Below are 20,435 nucleotides of genomic sequence, written 5' to 3' on the forward strand. Positions count from 1 at the left end.
CATCACTCATCTCCACATCTTAGCAAATCCAGATTGATTGCAGCACTTTCACACTCCCGTGTGGACTAGAGGGTGCTGTGAGTTACCCGCTTTGAAAACTGATGTGAGACTTTTTTGAAATATCTGTTTTTGATGCTGAGGTGAATCCTCATCCAATATTGGAATTACAAATGCAGAACTTGTGTTAGTTCAGGATATGGAAGCATGAAATGTCAAATGAGTTCACATTCAAGCAAGCCCTTGCCTTTTTACTTAAAAGTGTACTTTCCATATGTACTGTAAATGCTAAAAAAACATAGGGTCTCCTTTGAAAAACATCAAAACCAAACAATTCCTACATTCAAAAATAAAGAGTTAAGATGTGCCTAATACATTTTTTAGATTAGATTACATGAGCCTTTTTGGTCTCACAGTGGAGAAATTAACATTTCACAGCAGCAAAAAGCAAAATACAGGAGCTGCTCTGAAGGCAGCCACTCTGGCGGCACCGTCTTGAAGTAAAAAAAAAATCAAAATGTATGTATTTTTGGTTTAGATGTTAACTGCGTACACATCCAACTATAATATCATCAAGATTGCTGAGAAAATAAATTGCACTCACATTCCTACCTCATCAGAGTATACAAACAGTACCTATTAAAGTCCGAAATTACATAGTATTAAACACTGACAGTCTTCTAGAGCATTATTCATTCCATCCATCAATCCGTCATATGATCCGTGTATCCTCACAGGTGTCCCTGATTTGGTGGAGTCCATCCCAGCTGTCGTTGGGCAGTAGGTGACAACCTGAACCGGTTGACAGCCAATCAATTGGTACACATTTACGTACAAACATTCACAATCACAACTTGGGACGATTGGCCTTGACATGTGGGGTACCTTAAAGTCAAAGTCAGCTTTATTGTCAAATATGCTAATATGTATGACATACAGCACAGATGAAATTACTGTCCTCTCTGACCCACCATGCAAGACACTTATAATGTCTTCAACAAACATAATAAACATGAAAACGTCAATCTTGAATCTCCTTCTGATAGCTCTGTGTATCTCGGCTTTCGGTCTAATTGTTCAGAATTGTGATAGCCAATACATGTATTGGCTATCACAATGTCCCCAAATGATATTGGTTCATTTAATGGATTGTGTCAATGTCTGGAGCAAATAAATAACTTGATGAAGCAACATTAACTTTGCTAAAGCAGAGTTAATTGTTTTCAGTAATAAAGAAAAGAGTATTGTTGTTGCCAAAGACCAGGAAACACTGTCTGTCTTTCGTAACCAAGAACCAAGAGAAAAATCTCGGGATAATAAAAATAGGCAATATTATGAAACCAATCAATAAAAATATTTTTTTTTTCAGCTGAAAAATACATACCAAGTGGTGGTTTACATACTCTAAGCAGACCGTACTTTGAGTGTGAGAAAACCACATTCATGGTTGTTGTGGAATTATTACAATTGAAAAAATGAGCGGATGAACAACTTGGGTTTCGCTTTTAGTCAAAGTTGGATCGGAAATATTTTCAAAGTTGGATCTGTGGAGGTCGTAGTTCAACCCAGATGAAGAGGCACTCGTGGTTGCAGACACGAGACCAGTGGAACTAGGAGCAATATTGAAATCAAAACCAAGTGATGGAAAACACAACACAGTCTCCATGTGGAATTTTGCTATTAAAATGAAAAAAAGCCCTCAGAATTTTGCGAGCTTTGGAAAAAAATGGATCATTTCTCTCAGGAAAATATTTAGTGATGGTAACAAACAATTGAAACCATGTACTGAGTAAAATCTGAGCCAGCAGCAAGAATCAAAAGATGCCTTTTACATCTGCAGGCATACGGTATCACTTCAAAGGACCACCGACGTCTCCGGACAAGTTGTGTCCATAATTTGTAAAATCACTTCAAATGATTTCTACTGAGCGTATTTTAAAAAGATGCCACCGCATATAGCTATATTTTACATTTTAAGACTCGCGCTGAATATTCAGGAAGTCTTGTTTTTGAGTTGGTGACGATTCCTGACCTCACGTCACGGAGGGAACGCCCCTGACCGAGAAAGCGACACACCATGCATTTTGGGTACTTTGTTTGGTCTGAAAACTTCGTGTTGATCCGTGTTGATGGCGAAATTAAACGGAAAACACATAACGCGATGGTAAATCGTTGTGTGTTGCATCAAGACTACGATTTGATTTTAGTTGACACAAATTCCCAGCAGACAAATCAGCCCATTTCCAACAGAGCTTTGGCGCCATCTTGTGCATTTTCTGGGACGCGACATTTCATCCAGATGCCTCAAAATGACGCTTCTTGAATCGATTGCAAACATTTGTTTTCCTCTTCAGAACTATTTGAATCATATTCATAACTGGATGAGTAACAACAAAGCATCTTTTCCGAATCTGAAGCCATTGTTTTGATTCTCGAGCAAGGCAAGACGTCTTGGCGTGACATCACGAACAAGGGGGAGGGACCTTCTGAAACTGAAACTTTCTCAGATCATTTTGAAGTAGTTTTGGGAGACTTTAAGTCATTTTTATTGGTGTTTTTCATTTGACTAAAAATATCGGCCTGCATGTTTTGGGTATTTCAGATGCTATAAAAAGTTTTTTTCTGATGTAAGTTAGGAAACAAAAAAAATGGTGTCCGTTGGTACCATGGTGGACCTGGTTTTTGTACTTTGTGAATGCAGTACCCTGTACATTCTCTGTATCCCATGTGGTAGATCTATCAGCGGAACAGCTTACTTTAACGACTTTAATGAGCTGTATCAAACCAGGTGACTGGAGTAAATGTGAGACTGCTTATCAGGGTGTTGAAATGAACTCTCCTCCACGAGAATAATGGTGTTTGGAGGGACCCGGATTGTTATTCCTCTCAGCAGGACGACACAGGATGCTGATGCTAGCTCACGAAGGACACCAGGAAATAGTCAAAACAAAACAGGGCCCGAGAACAAAAATGTGGCAGCCCTGTATCAATTGAGAAGCAGCATGCAGGTTCCAATTAAAAAAAAATGGAACTCCCACCTAAAATATGGCACAAACCACCAATTGACACGAGTGAGCATTCCCCTGAGGAGACCTCCTAATGCCGCTGAGTGAAACTCCAGATGGGTGAGTGTTAATGTCCCACTTTTGTCAACAAAATAAAATGATTGAATCAGAAAGCCTTTAATAGTCCCACAATGAAATTGGAATTTATGGTGTTCCCGAGATCATAGTAACCTACAACAGCACTCTTTTATTACACATGAGATTTTAATGTATCTCCAAGTGAATGCAATTACACTCTCGGGCGCAGGTTTCAAAGTTGAGGCCCAGGGACCAAATCGGGGCTGCTGCATTTTTTTTTATTTTGGCCCGCGAAAGCAAATCAAACTCGTGAAATTCCATGATGCTTGCTAAAGTCCGAACCAAAATTTCAAATGTCCCATGTAAACCACAATAACAGTCATTGTTTTTACTGTAAATTTTAAAACTAGTTATTTATTAATTTGTTGTGCGCTCAATATGGGATTAAACATTCTAATGGCCTCCCCAAATTCATAACAACCCCCGAGACGAAACCGTAACTACAATGTGGCCCACGGCATTAAAAAAAAATAAGTTTGACACCCTTGCTCTATAGACTCATACCATTTTGGCCTCCAGCAAAAGGTGAGGTTAATGGACAAAGCAAAACACTTTGTAAGGCAGAAAAAAACCTGTCATCTAACATGTTTTGACTCTTCCTTATGGTCTATCGTTGCCACTGAGTCATAGAACACATAGCAGAGAAGTCATTCGACCACCAAATCAGAAGCAAACTTCCGGGAACTATCAGCGCTTCCGCATCTGCAGTATTCAACAGAATGCTGTCGTCTGCATCACTGACACTGCAAAATAAGTCAAAGGGACGCAAACACACAAACAGAGTCGGGAGAAGAAAAAAAACTGGGAAAAAGTCCTGCTTTTCCAGCAATACCAAAACAAGCTTTCAACACCATTCAAAATTACACAATCAGTTTCGGGAATATATTACTCAATTTGGTTCCAGACTAAACTGAATAAAATTTACTCTTACATATTAAGAGTAAAATTTTCATGAAACAAAAACTAAAAAAATGTCCCCATTGTGGGACGAATAACGCTCGGGTTGTGGGTATGCTGGAGCCGACCCCAAATGTTGTCAGGCAATATTTTAGCTATCTGAAAAAAGTAGAACTATGAATGGTATTCCTGCTCTTATGAGATTAGTTTTTATGCCAATTTGTAAGTCGGCCGTGTTTGGTCTTTTCGGTGGTAATGGTTAGAGGTTTGAAAAAAAAAATACTAAAAACCATCATCCATCATATTTACCCTAAGCCCATAAAAGCCTCTGATTTGGTGTGCAGAATCCTATCGTAGTTTTCTACTTGCACTTTACTAAATAATGAGTACTTTATGACTCTCTTACTCTTTTGCAACATAATTAGAGCATCAACTTGATGGATGACTGCAGCAGAAGAGGTGTAATCTATCCTTATTTGTGCATCAATCTACTCTGGTTTACAATTTAATGTCCACTTTTGTATCGGAACACCACTCGTCCATCGACAACAACAAAAACAAATAAATAAATAAATATCCACCAATGTAGAGTGGCTTGCTTGAATTTGAATGCTAAAAGAACGTTTGCATGACACACTAACTTGGTTCTGTCTTCTCAAATAAATGTTTCATTATGTATTGTGGTGGTATTTGGATTTTATATCTCTCACAATGCACTGCCAATATCCTGTTATCTTTCTTTTGATTGACATTTGGATTGTGGCGCAACAGACATGACATGCAGTACCACCACCCTTGAATGCTGCCCAGACACCATCGCAGTGTTTTCACCCCTCAATGGATGTCAACACTTGTCAGGACTATCATCTCCTAACAAACTGGCTCAATTTCCAAGTGTTCTGATTGCATGATTTCAACCCTTGCAAAGTCCTCACAAACTATGCTCTTGTTGCCTTATGATGTACATGTATAAAATTGTGGAAAAGAGGATGAATGGAAAAGACCACCTGGATGAAAATTAAAAGTAAATTGCCATACAAGGAGAAAAAGATCATATGACGTTCAGAGGTTCTTGCCGGACGAGGTGCTAAATACCTCCAAAACTCATATTGTCCTTCGCATGTCTGGATGATGTAGTGCTGTCCTGAGACCTCCCACACAGATTGTGTCTTCAACAGACGACCAAATTTTTATCATCAGGATTCTGGACAACCGTGCATTTAGCCACACTGATATACCAAGTGTCCTTCACTTTCACGCAAAGATATACATTGAAAAATGTGGACAAAGACAGAAATACAGACACAAACAAAGACACCCCCGCTCATGCCTATCCTGCAAGCCAATGGGAAATTGATGGTTTGATGTTGAGGACCAAGAAAAGTTTTGTACTTTAAGAGTGAAAACTGGGTGATGTCGTGCTTGCAGTCACCAGACACGAGGGTTGACAGACTGCGAGCAGACAACCAAAACAAAAACAAACACTTGCAGACATGCATCGTACAAGGAAGGTGAAGGCTCGCGCTCCAGAAAGAATGGCGTAGCAAACAAAATTATCTCTGACACCTGCTGATGTTACAACGTAGCCATCACAGCTAATACGGGTTAACAGGTCCAAAAAAATGATAACATGTCAAAATTTTGACATGTTGATTATGTATTTGCTTCAAAGTATTCAACAATCATTTTTGTGTGGTGGTGAACGTGTTAATTCTCCTAACAATGCCCAAGGACTTTTGAATTCCTGATCTGATAAGCTATCAAGAGTTATTGCTGTGTTTAAGCCAAGACAGAACGCACACTCGGTTTTTAAAACAACATGAATATCCTAAAAAAAAAATCAAATCGTATCTCCATTATTCACATTTGTGGTAAAGAGAGATCATCTGATAACAGTTTGTGTTTGACATGCAGTGCATCCATGTCGCCGCTATATTTGCCCCAACTATCTTGGCTGCTGTTCAGTCATGATTGACACTTCCTAGCTCCGATGCTGTTTATTTTAAGTAGTATTAAGACCTCAAGCGGGTCAAATGAGTTGACGGTTTGATAAAAATTAGCAAAACCCCTTGTTCATATTTAATTCCGTGATTCTAATTTGGAACCTATACATAAAACAAGGTCCATAAATAGATGGATGCATGAGTTTTTTGGGAAAACAGCATAATACTTTCCCATCCATTATGAAGAACTACCACTGGACACTTATGCTTCAAGTTGCGTTTTGTATAGGGTTTTTTTTCCGATAAGTATACTGCCACATTTCAAGTAGCCTCTTAAGAGTTTTCAAGTTCCAGCACGGGTTTGCATTTTGTGATTTGATGCTCAGGTCAAATTCAATGAGCAATAAAACACCAAAACTCAAACAACACACCTATTGCGAGTTACTGCGAATGCCTTACTGATGTGTATCTGCTCTCAAGATCCCCGCTGCCAGAAAGCGATCCTTTCACTGAAAATTGTAAAAAAACAGGACGTGACAGGAAATTGCTTCTTCCACCACTTTCAGTAATGACTGCAGGGCTTCTCAAGTCTAATTCTTATCAGGGATGTTTGTGTTGTTTTATATTCTCTGGTTTTCTGCAAGTTTGTGTCGTATCATTACAGGTACATTGTTCGTGTTCCTCTTCTTCTCTTGCTTTGCACATAAAAAAAGGTGTCAGATCTTATCAGGGCAAAAGGCTGTCACCAGGTCAATAACCCTCATTCAGAGATAAGCGAAAAACCTGTACCACCCAAAAAACTACAAAAATCGAACTTCTGATAGCATTCAGCAATGAATTGCCAATGGTGAGTGTGTATGGAGAGAAGAGATCACACCTACCAGCTATTAGTTGAGTAGAAAACAATTCACCAGCATCTCTGTGAAGCGAAAGGACATGACATGGTTTCTTGACAGGCCTCTATTGGTCACAATTGGTGTGAGGGTGAAGGGCCTCGCTGAAAAGAGGAAAAAAATAATGAGACAAATTCACAGTGGCGCCCTTTTTACTGGATGAAATTACATGTGGATTGGACATGGGTCACAAAACATGTAGAGTACTTAAAACAATCAATCACAGACAATCGGACAACCAATCACAATATTTGCTTTGTTCAGTGTGCGAAAGAAGCAAGAGTTGTGGTGAGATAATTTGTGGCTTCTTGCTCTGAGAATCCAGCAGTGCCTTGATGACAGAAAAAAAATAAAATCAATACATTCTAAACTTAAGCCCTTGCGATTGATTTTGCATTCTATCCTAAAACCATATTTTTAAGATGACTTGTTCTCGTTAGTGTATATATATATATAAAACTGGACACTGTAAATATGGGTTGTTGCAATATATCAAAATGCATTTCTTGATTCTGCACTATGTACAGTTTTTCTTAGGGAACGGTTTTGCACATTTACATCTGCACAGTATACGGTTGACACGGTTGTGTTTATTTTGTTATGCTTAGAATATCTTGTTTTCTATCCTTTCACCCCCACCCCTACCCCATCCCTTTTCAATTGCTGCTGTGGACTGCAAATTTCCCCATTGTGGGACGAATAAAGGTATTCTGATATATATATATATATATATATATATATATATATATATATATATATATATATATATATATATATATATATATATATATATATATATATATATATATATATATACACAGTAAAGTCTCATTATATCGATATCGGATATATCGATAGTCCCGGTTATATACATGTAAACAGGGTGGGATATATCGATAGTCCCCGATATTTTCTCGGACTTCCTTGAATATCGATATAACGAGACTTTACTGTATATATATATATATATATATATATATATATATATATATATATATATATATATATATATATACACACACATACATACATACATACATACATACATAGATACATAGATAGATAGATAGATAGATAGATAGATAGATAGATAGATAGATAGATAGATAGATAGATAGATAGATAGATAGATAGATAGATAGATAGATAGATAGATAGATAGATAGATAGGCGGCCCGGTAGTCGAGTGGTTAGCACACCGGCTTCACAGTGCAGAGGTCGCCGGTTCGCGTCCCGGTCGAGCCTCCCTGTGTGGAGTTTGCATGTTCTCCCCGGACCCGCGTGGGTTTTCTCCGGGTCCTCCGGTTTCCTCCCACACTCCAAAAACATGCATGGCAGGCAGATTGACCACTCCAAATTGTCCCTAGGTATGAGTGTGAGAGTGACTGTTGTATGTCTTTGTGTGCCCTGCGATTGGCTGGCAACCAATTCAGGGTGTCCCCCGCCTCGTGCCCGAAGACAGCTGAGATAGGCTCCAGCAACCCCCGCGACCCTAATGATGAATAAGCGGTACGGAAAATGAGATGAGATGAGATATATATATATATATATATATGTGTGTACAGGTTGACAGGTATGTTTTACAAAATCTAAGTATAAATTTTACTCTTTCATGTTACAACTTTATAGCACCCATTCACTTTCTGATAGGCTAATCCACACCCTGCATCTCTGCACTGTGAGGCAGATGTGCTAACCGGCAGCGGACCATGCCGCTCAAATTAATGCTACAACATGTATTTGTCAAGTAATTTTCAATGTTCTTATTTTTTCTCCTGATGTGCATCATTGTCAAAGTACAGTGATTATATGGCACACGGGCTTTGTTGAATTTCTTACGTCTCCATCCATTATCCCCAGGTCAACTTGCCATCCTTTTAAGAGGTTTTCAAGTGGAAGAGACAACTAAAGCACCCTGCTTGGGTGTCATCTTTTCACCCCCGCTGACTAGGTCATTCAAAAGTCATCTTGAACTTAACATTTTCAATTAGTTAAAAAAAATATCTAAAAAAGTGTACGTGTGTCTTGAATGACCTTTTCTTGATAATTCAGAGCTTCATGCAGGCAAACCAATTGTAATATTAAAAGCTTTTAAACTGTATTTGCTCGCATGTCATTGAAATGTCACAAAGAAACATTATAAGAGTTATCATGATCCCCACCCACTCAGCGTCACAAGTACTTCACGTTTTAGGCAACTCCTCCAGGCAGGCAGGCAAGTCACATTCACGTGAGTACATGAAGGCAAGACCACTGCTAACACTGATGAGGAATAACAGCTGCTTTTTTTTTGTAAATTATAAACACGTTTGCTTTAACTCTTGATTTCCCATATGGCCCCACAGGTGATCTTGTTTGTGGTTGTATTGTCCGGCATCCACTGTGTAACCTCCTATGAGGCGTTCAAGTGTCCACAAATCTGCCACTGCACGGCCTCCAAATTTCAATGCAGCAAGGACACACAGATGACTTCCGAGAATGAAACTACATCCATGTAAGTATCTCTGTGTATACATTCTCCTCTTCTCTGAGTTTTCTTGATCTTTTTTTGCTGTCATTTCTGACCCATTCAATTGCAATGCTTCCAATGCACAAAACAAATAAGAATCTTTGGACTAAACAATTTCCATTCTTACATATTTAACAGAGTTCTCAAACACCTGGATCTCAAAGAAGTTCCAACCCACGCCTTTAAAGAACTATTCAACATTAAAGCAATGTAAGTTCTTGCATGCCAAATATTTAAATCGAACTTCTTCGGTTAAGTCAAGCAGAGGAGTACTGATATTTATATAAAAATGAATGCATTTGGTAATAACAAAGGTTGCTCCAGACACGGGAAAACAAGTAATTGGGTAAACATGTAATGAATATGTGTCAGGAATATCCTTTTTCTCCTTACATTAACATAGTGTACATGGTAATTTTGTTTGTGAATGCAGTTTCTCGATAGTTTGGATTAAACGTTTTTGTTTTACTCCGATCAAAAATGAATCCACTTGACAATGTATTAATCTGGATTTTCATTAATATTGAAGTCTCTGTCCAATAGCGCACTCTTTGGCAACAAACTCAGGTAGCACAACACAGTACATAACTTTTAGCTATTAGAATTTTGTGGCTAAAACACTGCTTAAAAGTTCTTGATATACTATTTTAAATCACTGCCAGCCATACCCATAAAAATAAGCATGCTCCATTCACAGCACTTGAACAACTATATTTGTTTCAACTGTAAAAAAATATGTTCTGCTCCCTCACAGGGACATGATATGTAAGTTTTCAAACTCAGAGATGTAATGGGTGACTGTTGTCAGCCAGCAAATGCCAAACATTAAATGGACTGTCATGATGTGATGCTGCTTTGTAAAGGAGCATCACCCCTTCGGTACAATTGTACAGGTTTATATACTGTAGCCAGGGCATATAGCATTGATCCATTTGCAGTATCACATTGTGGCGACGTTTGCAGGTCTGCTGTTATATATCAAAGCTGACTTTGTGTGAGAGGAGGGTTACACTGTGAGCTTGTAGACAGTCAATCTTGAGGTTTATTTAAAATCTGATTTAAATGATAAATTATGTACAAATCAGTTCAAATATCACATATTTATCTTGTAATAAATGGTGTATCTGTCATAAAATGAATGTATAGTGTGCTTGCAGCAATATCCATAGTCAACATCGTTTTGTGCTTTCCAGTGTTAACACTTTAGTTAGCCTTTCTCTTCCAGTTAGAGAAGCAGATGTAATGTTTGGTTGTGGTGAAAACGTCGCTCTACTCTCCAGGGATGAGCTTTATAAGCCTGCTATAATTAAACTACTTAGTCACTCAAGAACTGGTTCACCATATTCAAATCCGAGAAAATAGAATCTCATGTGAAATGTTTGCCAGTAGTTTCCCGATGCTGCAAAATTACAGCCTTGAGGAAAAACGTTCATTTTTATTCGAGTCTACTACACACAAATTAAGAGTAACATTAGCATGCCAAGAAATGTCCGTGCTGTTATGGTGATCAGTATGACAATCTCTTCCCTTTAAAGCGACCTTAACATCAAAATGAAAACTCAAAAGTAATTTACATGCTATAAATGTGTATATGTGTCAGAGATATGACAGTCAGACACTGTGGATAGAGACTCGGAACCAGAAAGATTGTCCCTACTGCCGGCAGGAAACGCAGTCATCTATGACATACGTCTGAATTCTGTGCCCCTCTGTCAAGCTATTTATTAAGAATACATGCAAATTAAAGTGATACATTAGTAAAACATAGTTTTCTTAATTAGCATACCACACCTCTGGACGTCTGAGCAACAACATATGTAAACAATAAAACATTGTATTTCCCATGAACTGATAAGTTTGTATCCTGGCTAAAACCCTCTGTGTGAAAAGGAGTTAGAAGTCCTAAATTACCCCTGTGATAAAAGACTTCCCCAGGTCTTAAATGACCCTGTGAGGCTGGCCGTTTACATTGCTGTGTCCGTTGACCCGATTGACCCCAGGTTGCCCGTGCCACACTTGTGTATTGAGTCAGAAGTGTTGACGAAGGATACAACAGCATGAAACTTTTAAACATGATAACTTCTTATTCTCTATCAATGATAATTTTTAACTCCTATGAGATAAAATAAGAAGGGTTCGGTCATGGGTGGAAAAGCTTACTTTGAATGTGGCAAATGTTAGTGTGGCATTTGGTACAATCAAGCAAGGGAGGAAAGTTTGAAAATAATGAGATTTCATGGTCACTTTGCTGTTGAAGAGGAGGAACACAGGAAAAAAACACAGGAAGTGTCAAGAGTAAAGAGGTCAGTTATAAGTCTATCAGAAAACAAAACACCCAGGGCCAAATCCAGAAGCCTATGTTTACCTTTCAGTGTCTTTGTTGAGACGTTACTCTTAAACACTTTCATTTAGTCTTCTTGGCCTAGATCAATGTCACCAAGCTTCTTGAAAACTGCGTCAAGGTTACCGAATAATGCGACAGGCTACAAGACACTTGGGAATTAATACTTTTGTTCTCAGCACATGCATCCACCAATCCGTCCCTCGATCTTCTTCCGCAATGGCAGGGTAGCATATCAAGAAAAATGAAACTCTCTATGGCTGGTTTTAGAAAAGGGCCGAGAATCGATTAAGGCGACTTGATGTTCTTGTTAATGGTGGTGGCCCTTGGCCTAATTGCATCCATATACAGTAAAGTCTCGTTATATCGATATCGGATATATCGATAGTCCCGGTTATATCGATGCTATTTCTATGCACGCACAGAGAAAATTACATGCAAACAGGGTCTATCGATAGCCGGTTATATCGATATTGACTCCCTTGAATATCCATATAGTACAAGATTGACTCACAAAAAAAAAGGTTAAACGCTGTTTGTGCCGCTGAAGAATAATACTGATGTTGGAAATGTTATGGTTTTAAAAATGGCTTTAAGTCAGTAAATTCTGGCAAAGCACACCTGAAGTAGTTTTATGCATTTGTACTTATATTCAAAAATATATTTTGTATGATTTGTTGATGGACATTCTTGTTTTTCATACTTCAATCTGTAGATGCGTCATTATTATTTATTTTTAGTCTGTCGCCATCTTTGTCGAAAGCTAAAGTCAATGTGTGTGTGCACACCACAGTTTGATTTACTACAGCACTGCAACCAGGATACAGACACACGCCTTCCTATCCATCCATGGCTTGAGAGAAATGTATGTATTAACAAAGAATTTATGTGGAAACTAATTTATTCCAGTATTTCCTGCATTTACTATTTCAGTTGCACAAATGTAATTCATTAATTACAGCTCCCTCAAAATGCACTGGCGTATTGAGGCCAACTCCAATGTAAACAGAAAACATTTTGGCCTGATATCAAAATGTTGATATGAGACAAATGATTATCATTTCATCTTTTATATGCAGATATTTACTTCAGAATCTGGCACAACGTTAGAAGACGCAATGTTTTGGTTGAACTTGGCCTTTTTTTCCAGATTAAAAAATTCAAGTAATTTTTCAATACGAAATATAAAAACAACTAGCAGAGGCATTGCACAAACATTGCACAAAGCTATTTAGAATGTGGAAACGATGACAATTTTGGACAAAGTGTACCTAGTCTAATGTACTTTAAATGGATAAATCAATAAAAAAAACAATAGAAAAATAGAGATTGCCCATGCTCCAGAACAAATGCGTGACATTTACCACATTCTTCAAATATTAAAATATCATAAAACTATTTCCTGGGATGACTCAATCTTCTATGAGAACGCTTCATCCCAAGTATCCTATTAATTGAACACAAAAAAAAAAGTCGGGACGAGGGGGCAAGACGCCCCTCAGCCGATCTTCCCCACAGAGTAACTGGATGCAATTGGTGTCCATGTTGCATCTAAGTATAAAACTGAAATGTTGTTCCTTTGTCTCATTCACATCAAGACTTCAAGAAAAATGGCTTTACTGTCCCAATTATTCTGAAGGGAAGTGTACATAACTGATCACGCTTCAGCTGTAGTAGGATGCAAACATTCTCCCCAAAGAATGCATGTGGTTTGTTTTTTTTATTTTTAATATTACCAAGGCATTTGACAGAGAGTGGCAATTAAAAAAGGTGAACATGCATTGTCGTGCTATTGAAAAAGAATGTGCGCCCGAATCATTATAACTGACATTTGTACATAATGTGCAAGGAGTGTCTCATAGGAAATGGCAATTTGCTGCATGATGGTTTTAACAGGTCACTCACGACGGCTTTGTCACAGAATATAGCTTGCTAATATACAAATGTACTATGTACCATTTTTTAATCGCTTTTGTGATTGAATTTTATTTACATACAGTTTGGCCATTGTGAAATTGCACAACTAATAATACTGATTCATGTTTTCTCTCTTTCTCCCTTGTCTTCTTTCTACAGCACAATTAAAAACCTGAAAAATCTGAGGACAATCGAAAAGGGTGCATTCACTGACCTGCCTAATTTGAATTATTTGTAAGTATTTCCATTTGAGGCTAATTTTATTTTAGGATTACTTTGTTCAAACGTAACGCTCAGAGTACTAACGTACATTTAAAGATATTATGTTTAAAAAGCACCGGAAATTAAAGCATTAAAGTGATTTCTTGTGAGATAATAGGTGATGATGGCAACGGTGAGATAAACACAAATATGTATTGACTGTACTGCTCAGCCAAAGTAGGTCATTTAATGGTAATACCATAATGTCATAATGTAAATACTGTAACATGTTTCAGATGCATCTTTGGCACTGGGGTGAAGCATTTCCCGGACCTATCCACCATATCCTCCTTGGCTTTCCCATTTAGCCTGTAAGTAATCCAATTCAAAAATAATAGAGTGGTTGTCAGTATCATTTTCCTGTTGTTGTTTTTTTTAGGCCTACTTTAGCACCAAATGTCGCATTGCCCCTAACATCAACAAAAACCGAGCTTTTGATTCACATTTCCTTGAACTGTATTAGCACCATTTTATCTGACCAATTAGCAAAAGCTTCTGGTTTGATGTTATTTTCCAGAAAAATGCAAGCAAACATGGCCATCGAAAATATCCCCGCCAATTCCTTCAACGGTATGACAAAAACGGCCAGTGACATGTGAGTAAATGCTAAAATTTGTCTTTGTACACTATGTTACCAAAACATGGTGCAGCAATTGTTTCACGAATACTTTTTTTTTTTGCCTCTCCAACGTGCAAATGCAAGTGGCTATTCATTCCCTCGACCTTGACCAGTGAATTTGTTGACAGTAAATTTTGACCTTGACAGAAGTCTGATCGGTAGTGGTTTCAAGGAAATCTGCCCACACGCATTCAACGGAACCTTTATCAGAACACTGTAAGTGCTTCCCTTGGTGATCCTTTTTTATTGGAATAACGGCTTAAAAGTAATTAAGAAAAGGCTGATGTAATATTTTCCTGTGAGAAGAGTATTATATCAGCATAATTTTAATAGCTTTATTTTTCTAATCACAAAATAGAAAGTGTACAAGACAAAAGGAAAGAATGTCCCTCGGTTTTCTTGCCCTTCCGCACACTGGTCAATATCAGTGGGTAGACACAGTTAATGCTTTAGTCAACTCGGAATGTTTGCTGTACACACAAAAGTTGAATCACAAATCATCTCAGTGGGCGAAATGTGTGACTCAACAACTAGCACATTTTGCTTTTTTGTTGGTTAATTTATCGAGCTATTTTTTTGTTGCAGTGATTTAAGACACAACAGAGATCTGTGCAACATTCCAGAGGATGCTTTTGAAGGAGCTGAGGGACCGCTTTATCTGTGAGTTTAAAATAAGTAAATATTTAAAAGTAGCCAGTTTTTGTATTTAATTCAGTCTTTTTGGTGAAGTGGCCAATCACCTTTTGAATTAGGCATTGAACAAACGACTGACTGCTCAAATACAATCAGGATGGCTACCATAAAGCCGCAGAGAACATGTCATCTCAGCCTATTGTTTTGGTTCTGTAGCCAATGACATGCAAGTTATGAATTTAAAAAAAAAGTTAGAAATGAAAAAAAAAATAGCTAAAACACAAGGTCAAGCCACAATTTTACAGCTGACACTAATAGCTTGATAAATTACACACATTTAAAAGCAACTACAGTATTTAACAGCTGCCATTGAACTGTTAGCATTCAGTGCTACTATTTATCAGCTAATATGAAGCAACAGAAATTAGTACCACAGGTAGAGCATTGCCATGCATGATTTTGGAAAGTGGGAAGAAACAAGAGTACCCGGAGAAACCCCACATTAAATGGAGCCAGAATTAAACTCTTCACCTCTGCATTGTGTGGCCTATGGACTAACCAACCACCCACCATGCTGCTCATATCAATACACGAGTACAATGCTAAGGAATAACATATTCCTCTAAAAGTGACCAAGAGTATGTATCGTCTACCGCAGACACCGTCCAATGTCAATCTGAGGAGAGTTTCTGCTTGCCCTTGTGTAATCACAGCTATAGTTAGGGTAACAAGTTCACCATGTGTATGTGTCTGCGTGTGATTCAGGGATGTGTCCTCCACAGCTTTGACCTCCCTCCCCCGAAAAGGGTTGGAGCAGGTAAAGCGCCTGAAAGCCAAATCTGCTTTTGCTCTGAAGCGCCTTCCTCCATTAGACAGTCTGGCTGAACTGGGGGTGGCCGAGCTGACGTATGGAAGTCAGTGCTGTGCTTTCCACTTGTGGTACAGCAAACGCAGGTAAAAAATCTGTTCTTACACATGCAACATGAATTAATACTGAAAATATTCATTCAAATATAAAAACAAGTTAGAAATTAAACCAAATGTAACGACACTTAACACCCGATTTTATATTTGCAGACAAGAGGCTCTCAAGAATCCGACACCATTTTGTGAATCAATCTACACGTAAGCATTTAAAATACAAGTTGCTAAAAATACTACAAATCAGGAGGCATGTGATTTTGAAGACCAGTGGCTCAGACTAATGCAATACTTTGTCATTGAAACTGTGGGGTTTTTATGTGTGCTTGATTGAGTATTTTTTTCCTAAGAACTTATTATAAACAGTAAAATGTCATCATCCATACATGGTCTGTTCAAGTTGGAAATGTAGAAAACTTGATGCCTATGACTGCATGCCACTTATGCAAAAAAGTAATTACATTAGTCATTACCGGTAATTGAAAAAAAATGTTACATGTTCCAACCTCCACAGATGACATAATTGAAAGAAAGACAAATAGGTTGAGAAATTGACATGATGAAGATGAAAAAAAACAGCAATAGGGAAACACTTCAACCAGGCATTGTTACCAACAACGGTTAGACAAAAAGACAGCAAAAAAAAAAAGAAAAAAGATATACAATTTTAATTTCAGTCTGTACTTTTTAGTAGTTGAGCTAAATCACTTTTATCAAAGTCTCTTTTTACACTAGTAACACCCCACCATTCAGGACCAAAGATATCAATATGGCAATTCGACAATTTGCTCTTTTAACAAACAGCCAGTTGCTTCACTGGTTGTGATGGAGAACATCCATTACTGCTGACACCTCCTCCTCATGCAGGTCACACATTGTTGCAGGAGTGTGTTCTACTCCTCAGCGTGTTTTTTCAGCCAATCTGACTGCAATGGTCACCCTAGCATAAACCGTGTTCAGTCTGGTCTGGGTCAAGACTGTTGGCAGGTCACTCCATTCTTTATAAGACTAAATTCCTGAGGTTATACATGTATTTGATCAACCTTAAGAAGTTGCTTCATAATTCTGAGGTTGGTGGTTTGAATCCAGGTACTGATTGGTCGATGTAGCCTTTTACATGTTGAACTAGTATCAGCGTGAGTTTTCACAGTGTCCTGAGACGCTCTCCTAATGTCCGCACTGTATCCTACCACCACCACCCCTTGCCCCACACATCGACATCACACTACCATGACCAAAAAAGTGTTACTCTATCGCAGGCGCAATATTGATATTTATGCCTCAGAGCGTCATGATAAGGTCGCTGCCATGCCCGCATGCCTGTTCCATATACCAATTGTTATGTTGGAGAAACCAAGTGGCCTTAGAACAGGCGCTTGGCAAAAAATCAGCAAGCTGCTTTTTCAGGTATGGAGGCAGGCCGTCATTCGCATCTCAAGAAGAAGCCACATTTCTTTGGAATCAACAATGTCCAAATTCTAAATAACGAGAACCACTGGTTTGAAAGCAGTGAAAAAGAAGCCATCCGCGTTAAACCTGAAAATGTATCTCTATCATTACAGTGAGTTTTGAGAAATTAGCTATTGTCTGCGGATAAGAACATCTGGGCATCCCTCCACCTGTGGTTATTTGATGAAAAATAGGTCCTAACAGTTAAACTGCGTTGTCACCAACTGGTTTGCAAGGACAGTCGTTCACGAGCCACACGGGGAAAAAACACACAGCCACAGCCAGAGAGAATTAAACAAGCTTTACAAAAGTATCGAATTAGTAAAACGTAATAGGGATTCAAACAACAGGCACGCAAATATTTCCAAGCTTTGTTTTTCAGTTTGTTTGATGACTGATAATGTTGCCGTGTTTTATACCCCCAAATAAGTGTGTTAGCAGAGTCTTTAAGCCTTTTTGAACCGTCATTTGTTTGCAACCAATGTTGTTTGCATTTTTCGGGGGCAAATTACCAAGTAGTATTACACCCTAATGTCCATAATATGACATATTAAACTGCATCATAAACAGTAATGGACATCATCAAATTTGGGAAGCTATTTAACTTGTTTTTTTTTTCCCCCAGAAACTTTGGGCGAGGCACTGACCTCTACAGCAATCACCCACAACTGGAACATATTTGTCCCAGCCACGCCGGCATTCAATGCACGCCAGAGTCAGATGCTTTTAACCCTTGTGAGGACCTCCTCGGTCCCATCCTGGGCAACGCCACCTGGATAATTGCCTTTTTTACCATTGTTGCTAACCTCACCGTCCTGGTGATCCTGCTTTTTACCAGTCGCAAGTTAACCATCTCCCGGTTTCTCATATGTAACCTCGCAGTAGCGGACCTGTGCATGGGCTTTTACCTGATGCTCATAGCACGCATGGACTACCACTCTCGCCACGAGTACTACAACCACGCCACGGAATGGCAGACGGGGCCAGGATGCGACATGTCGGGCTTCCTGACAATGTTCTCGAGTGAATTATCAGTTTATACGCTCACTGTGATCAGCTTTGAACGTTGGTACACCATCATCAATGCCATGGATCTAAACAAGAGGCTGGGCATGCGCCATGTGCTGGCCATCATGGCTGCAGGTTGGGTCTTCTCCCTAGTAGTCGCTCTGCTGCCCTTAGTGGGAGTCAGCAGCTACAGTAAAGTGGGCGTCTGTCTGCCAATGGATATCGACACGTGGGTTTCTCAGGCGTACGTGTTGATTGTGCTCTCGTTAAACGTTGTCGCATTTCTCGGGGTGTGTTTCTGCTACGTGTGCATCTACCAGAGTGTACGCAAGCCGGCACCTGCCAATCACTATAATGACGCAAAGCTTGCCAAGCGCATGGCTGTGCTGATTTTTACTGACTTTCTTTGCATGGCGCCCATCTCCTTCTTTGCGATTTCCGCTACTCTGCACATGCCCCTCATCACTGTGTCTCACTCCAAGTTTCTCCTCATCATATTTTATCCCATCAACTCCCTCTGCAACCCTTTCCTATACACCATCTTTACTAGGGGCTTTAGGAAGGAAGTATGGCTGCTGCTCCAACATTGTAGGAATACATTTATAGCATTTAAAGCAAAAGGCCCTCAACTCCCAACTTATCTGCATCCAAATAATGCCCCGCGGGAAACCATGCTTTAGCTTCTCGACACGTTACTTGACTGAAAGTTTGTGTGTGACCAAAGGAAACACATCATCTGTCGTGAACTTGAAGAATCCATCATTCACCTGAACTGTACATTTCTTCAAAGCTTTGCTCGGGATGGAGAGAGCCCCAATCCCCGTTGCACACTTATTTTTTAAACAAACAGACTGAAAATGTCCTGCAATGGGCTGGTTGATCGATGAAAAGGTTTCTTCAGCTGTCAGCTGTACTTCTTTGACTGAGAGCTTACAGAGGGAATGAATGGGCTGGCTGGTTATCAGTTTTTGGGTGCACCTTTTGCCTACCACTCGAAATCAACAGTGTTGCTCTAGATCAGTGGTTCTTAATCATATTAGTGACATTTAAATGTGCACAAAATAAACCAGCCAGTGATGGCCAATGGTGCATGTCATAACTACAGTAATTGACATGTTGAGTCGGTGTGTCTTAATGTCCATTGCAGAGGCTCTGTCGAACCCCTGCGATTGATTCATGGAACACTGAGGGTGGTTCTTAATCAAGGTTAAGAACCACTGCTTTCGATGGAGGGTTAAGTGGACAGATGTTTCAGCGTGTACAGTATCAGTGCATGTGTACTACGTTGTCCTACTGTATACCGCAATATGTACAATGTACAGTATTGTATTATACCTAAACTATAAATGGTCGAATTTTAATTTAAAACAGATTCTTTACTTACAGTGTATTGTAGGTGTTTCAAATACCTGACATGTTTCGGCATCTACTTCCGCCTCCGTATAAATGGTCGAACCCAAATGCAATCCTTTCTATGAGAGATGGTGGACTTGTTGGATTAGTACATTTCTGTTAGCAGCTACATAAAAATGCATGCCGTGCCCAGTGGCCTTAAAAAGTACAAGCAGTAACTAATTCTTCTACAAAATTATTGGTCATAAAATAGGAAAAAGTAAAATATTGAATTCTTTATAGTGCTGATATTTAAGGCGTCCTCCATGGATGGTTCTGTCGCTAAAACATTGATTCCTAATTCCATGGTTATTCATGCAAGCATTGATAGTTTGATATTTTATGTCAATATTTTGAGGGTACATCACAAACTGAATCCCAAAACCCTTTAGCGTTATACTTCCAAAGGGACATTGTGTCAAATGTGTACTGTATTTCACTATTTCTTTCTGGTGACTCTTGTGCTTGCTTTTACCCTAAAACGATATCTTAAATGTGATATATTTCTATTT

At 38.8% G+C, this 20,435-nt stretch overlaps 2 protein-coding genes across 3 annotated transcripts in view; one reads left to right on the plus strand and one right to left on the minus strand.

The window, feature by feature from the left end:
* Positions 1-20,435, minus strand: part of gtf2a1l (general transcription factor IIA, 1-like) — a 52,491-nt gene that overhangs the window by 25,990 nt on the left and 6,066 nt on the right. For both annotated transcript variants that reach the window (XR_016116961.1, XR_016116962.1), the window contains one exon: positions 6,862-6,977. The gene's annotated coding sequence lies outside the window, so the exon portion shown is untranslated. The remainder of the gene's footprint in view (positions 1-6,861; positions 6,978-20,435) is intronic.
* lhcgr (luteinizing hormone/choriogonadotropin receptor) lies at positions 9,207-20,037 on the plus strand. The gene is made up of 11 exons (XM_089012575.1): positions 9,207-9,367; positions 9,521-9,592; positions 12,517-12,588; positions 13,800-13,874; positions 14,138-14,212; positions 14,419-14,496; positions 14,668-14,736; positions 15,106-15,180; positions 15,919-16,107; positions 16,231-16,278; positions 18,149-20,037. The coding sequence occupies exons 1-11, from the start codon at positions 9,207-9,209 to the stop codon at positions 19,209-19,211; spliced, it is 1,977 nt and encodes a 658-aa protein (XP_088868701.1). The 3' UTR covers positions 19,212-20,037.

The sequence above is a fragment of the Hippocampus bargibanti genome, linkage group LG13 (genome assembly GCF_051943395.1).
Source record: "Hippocampus bargibanti isolate YZ-2025 linkage group LG13, ASM5194339v1, whole genome shotgun sequence".
NCBI lineage: Eukaryota > Metazoa > Chordata > Actinopteri > Syngnathiformes > Syngnathidae > Hippocampus > Hippocampus bargibanti.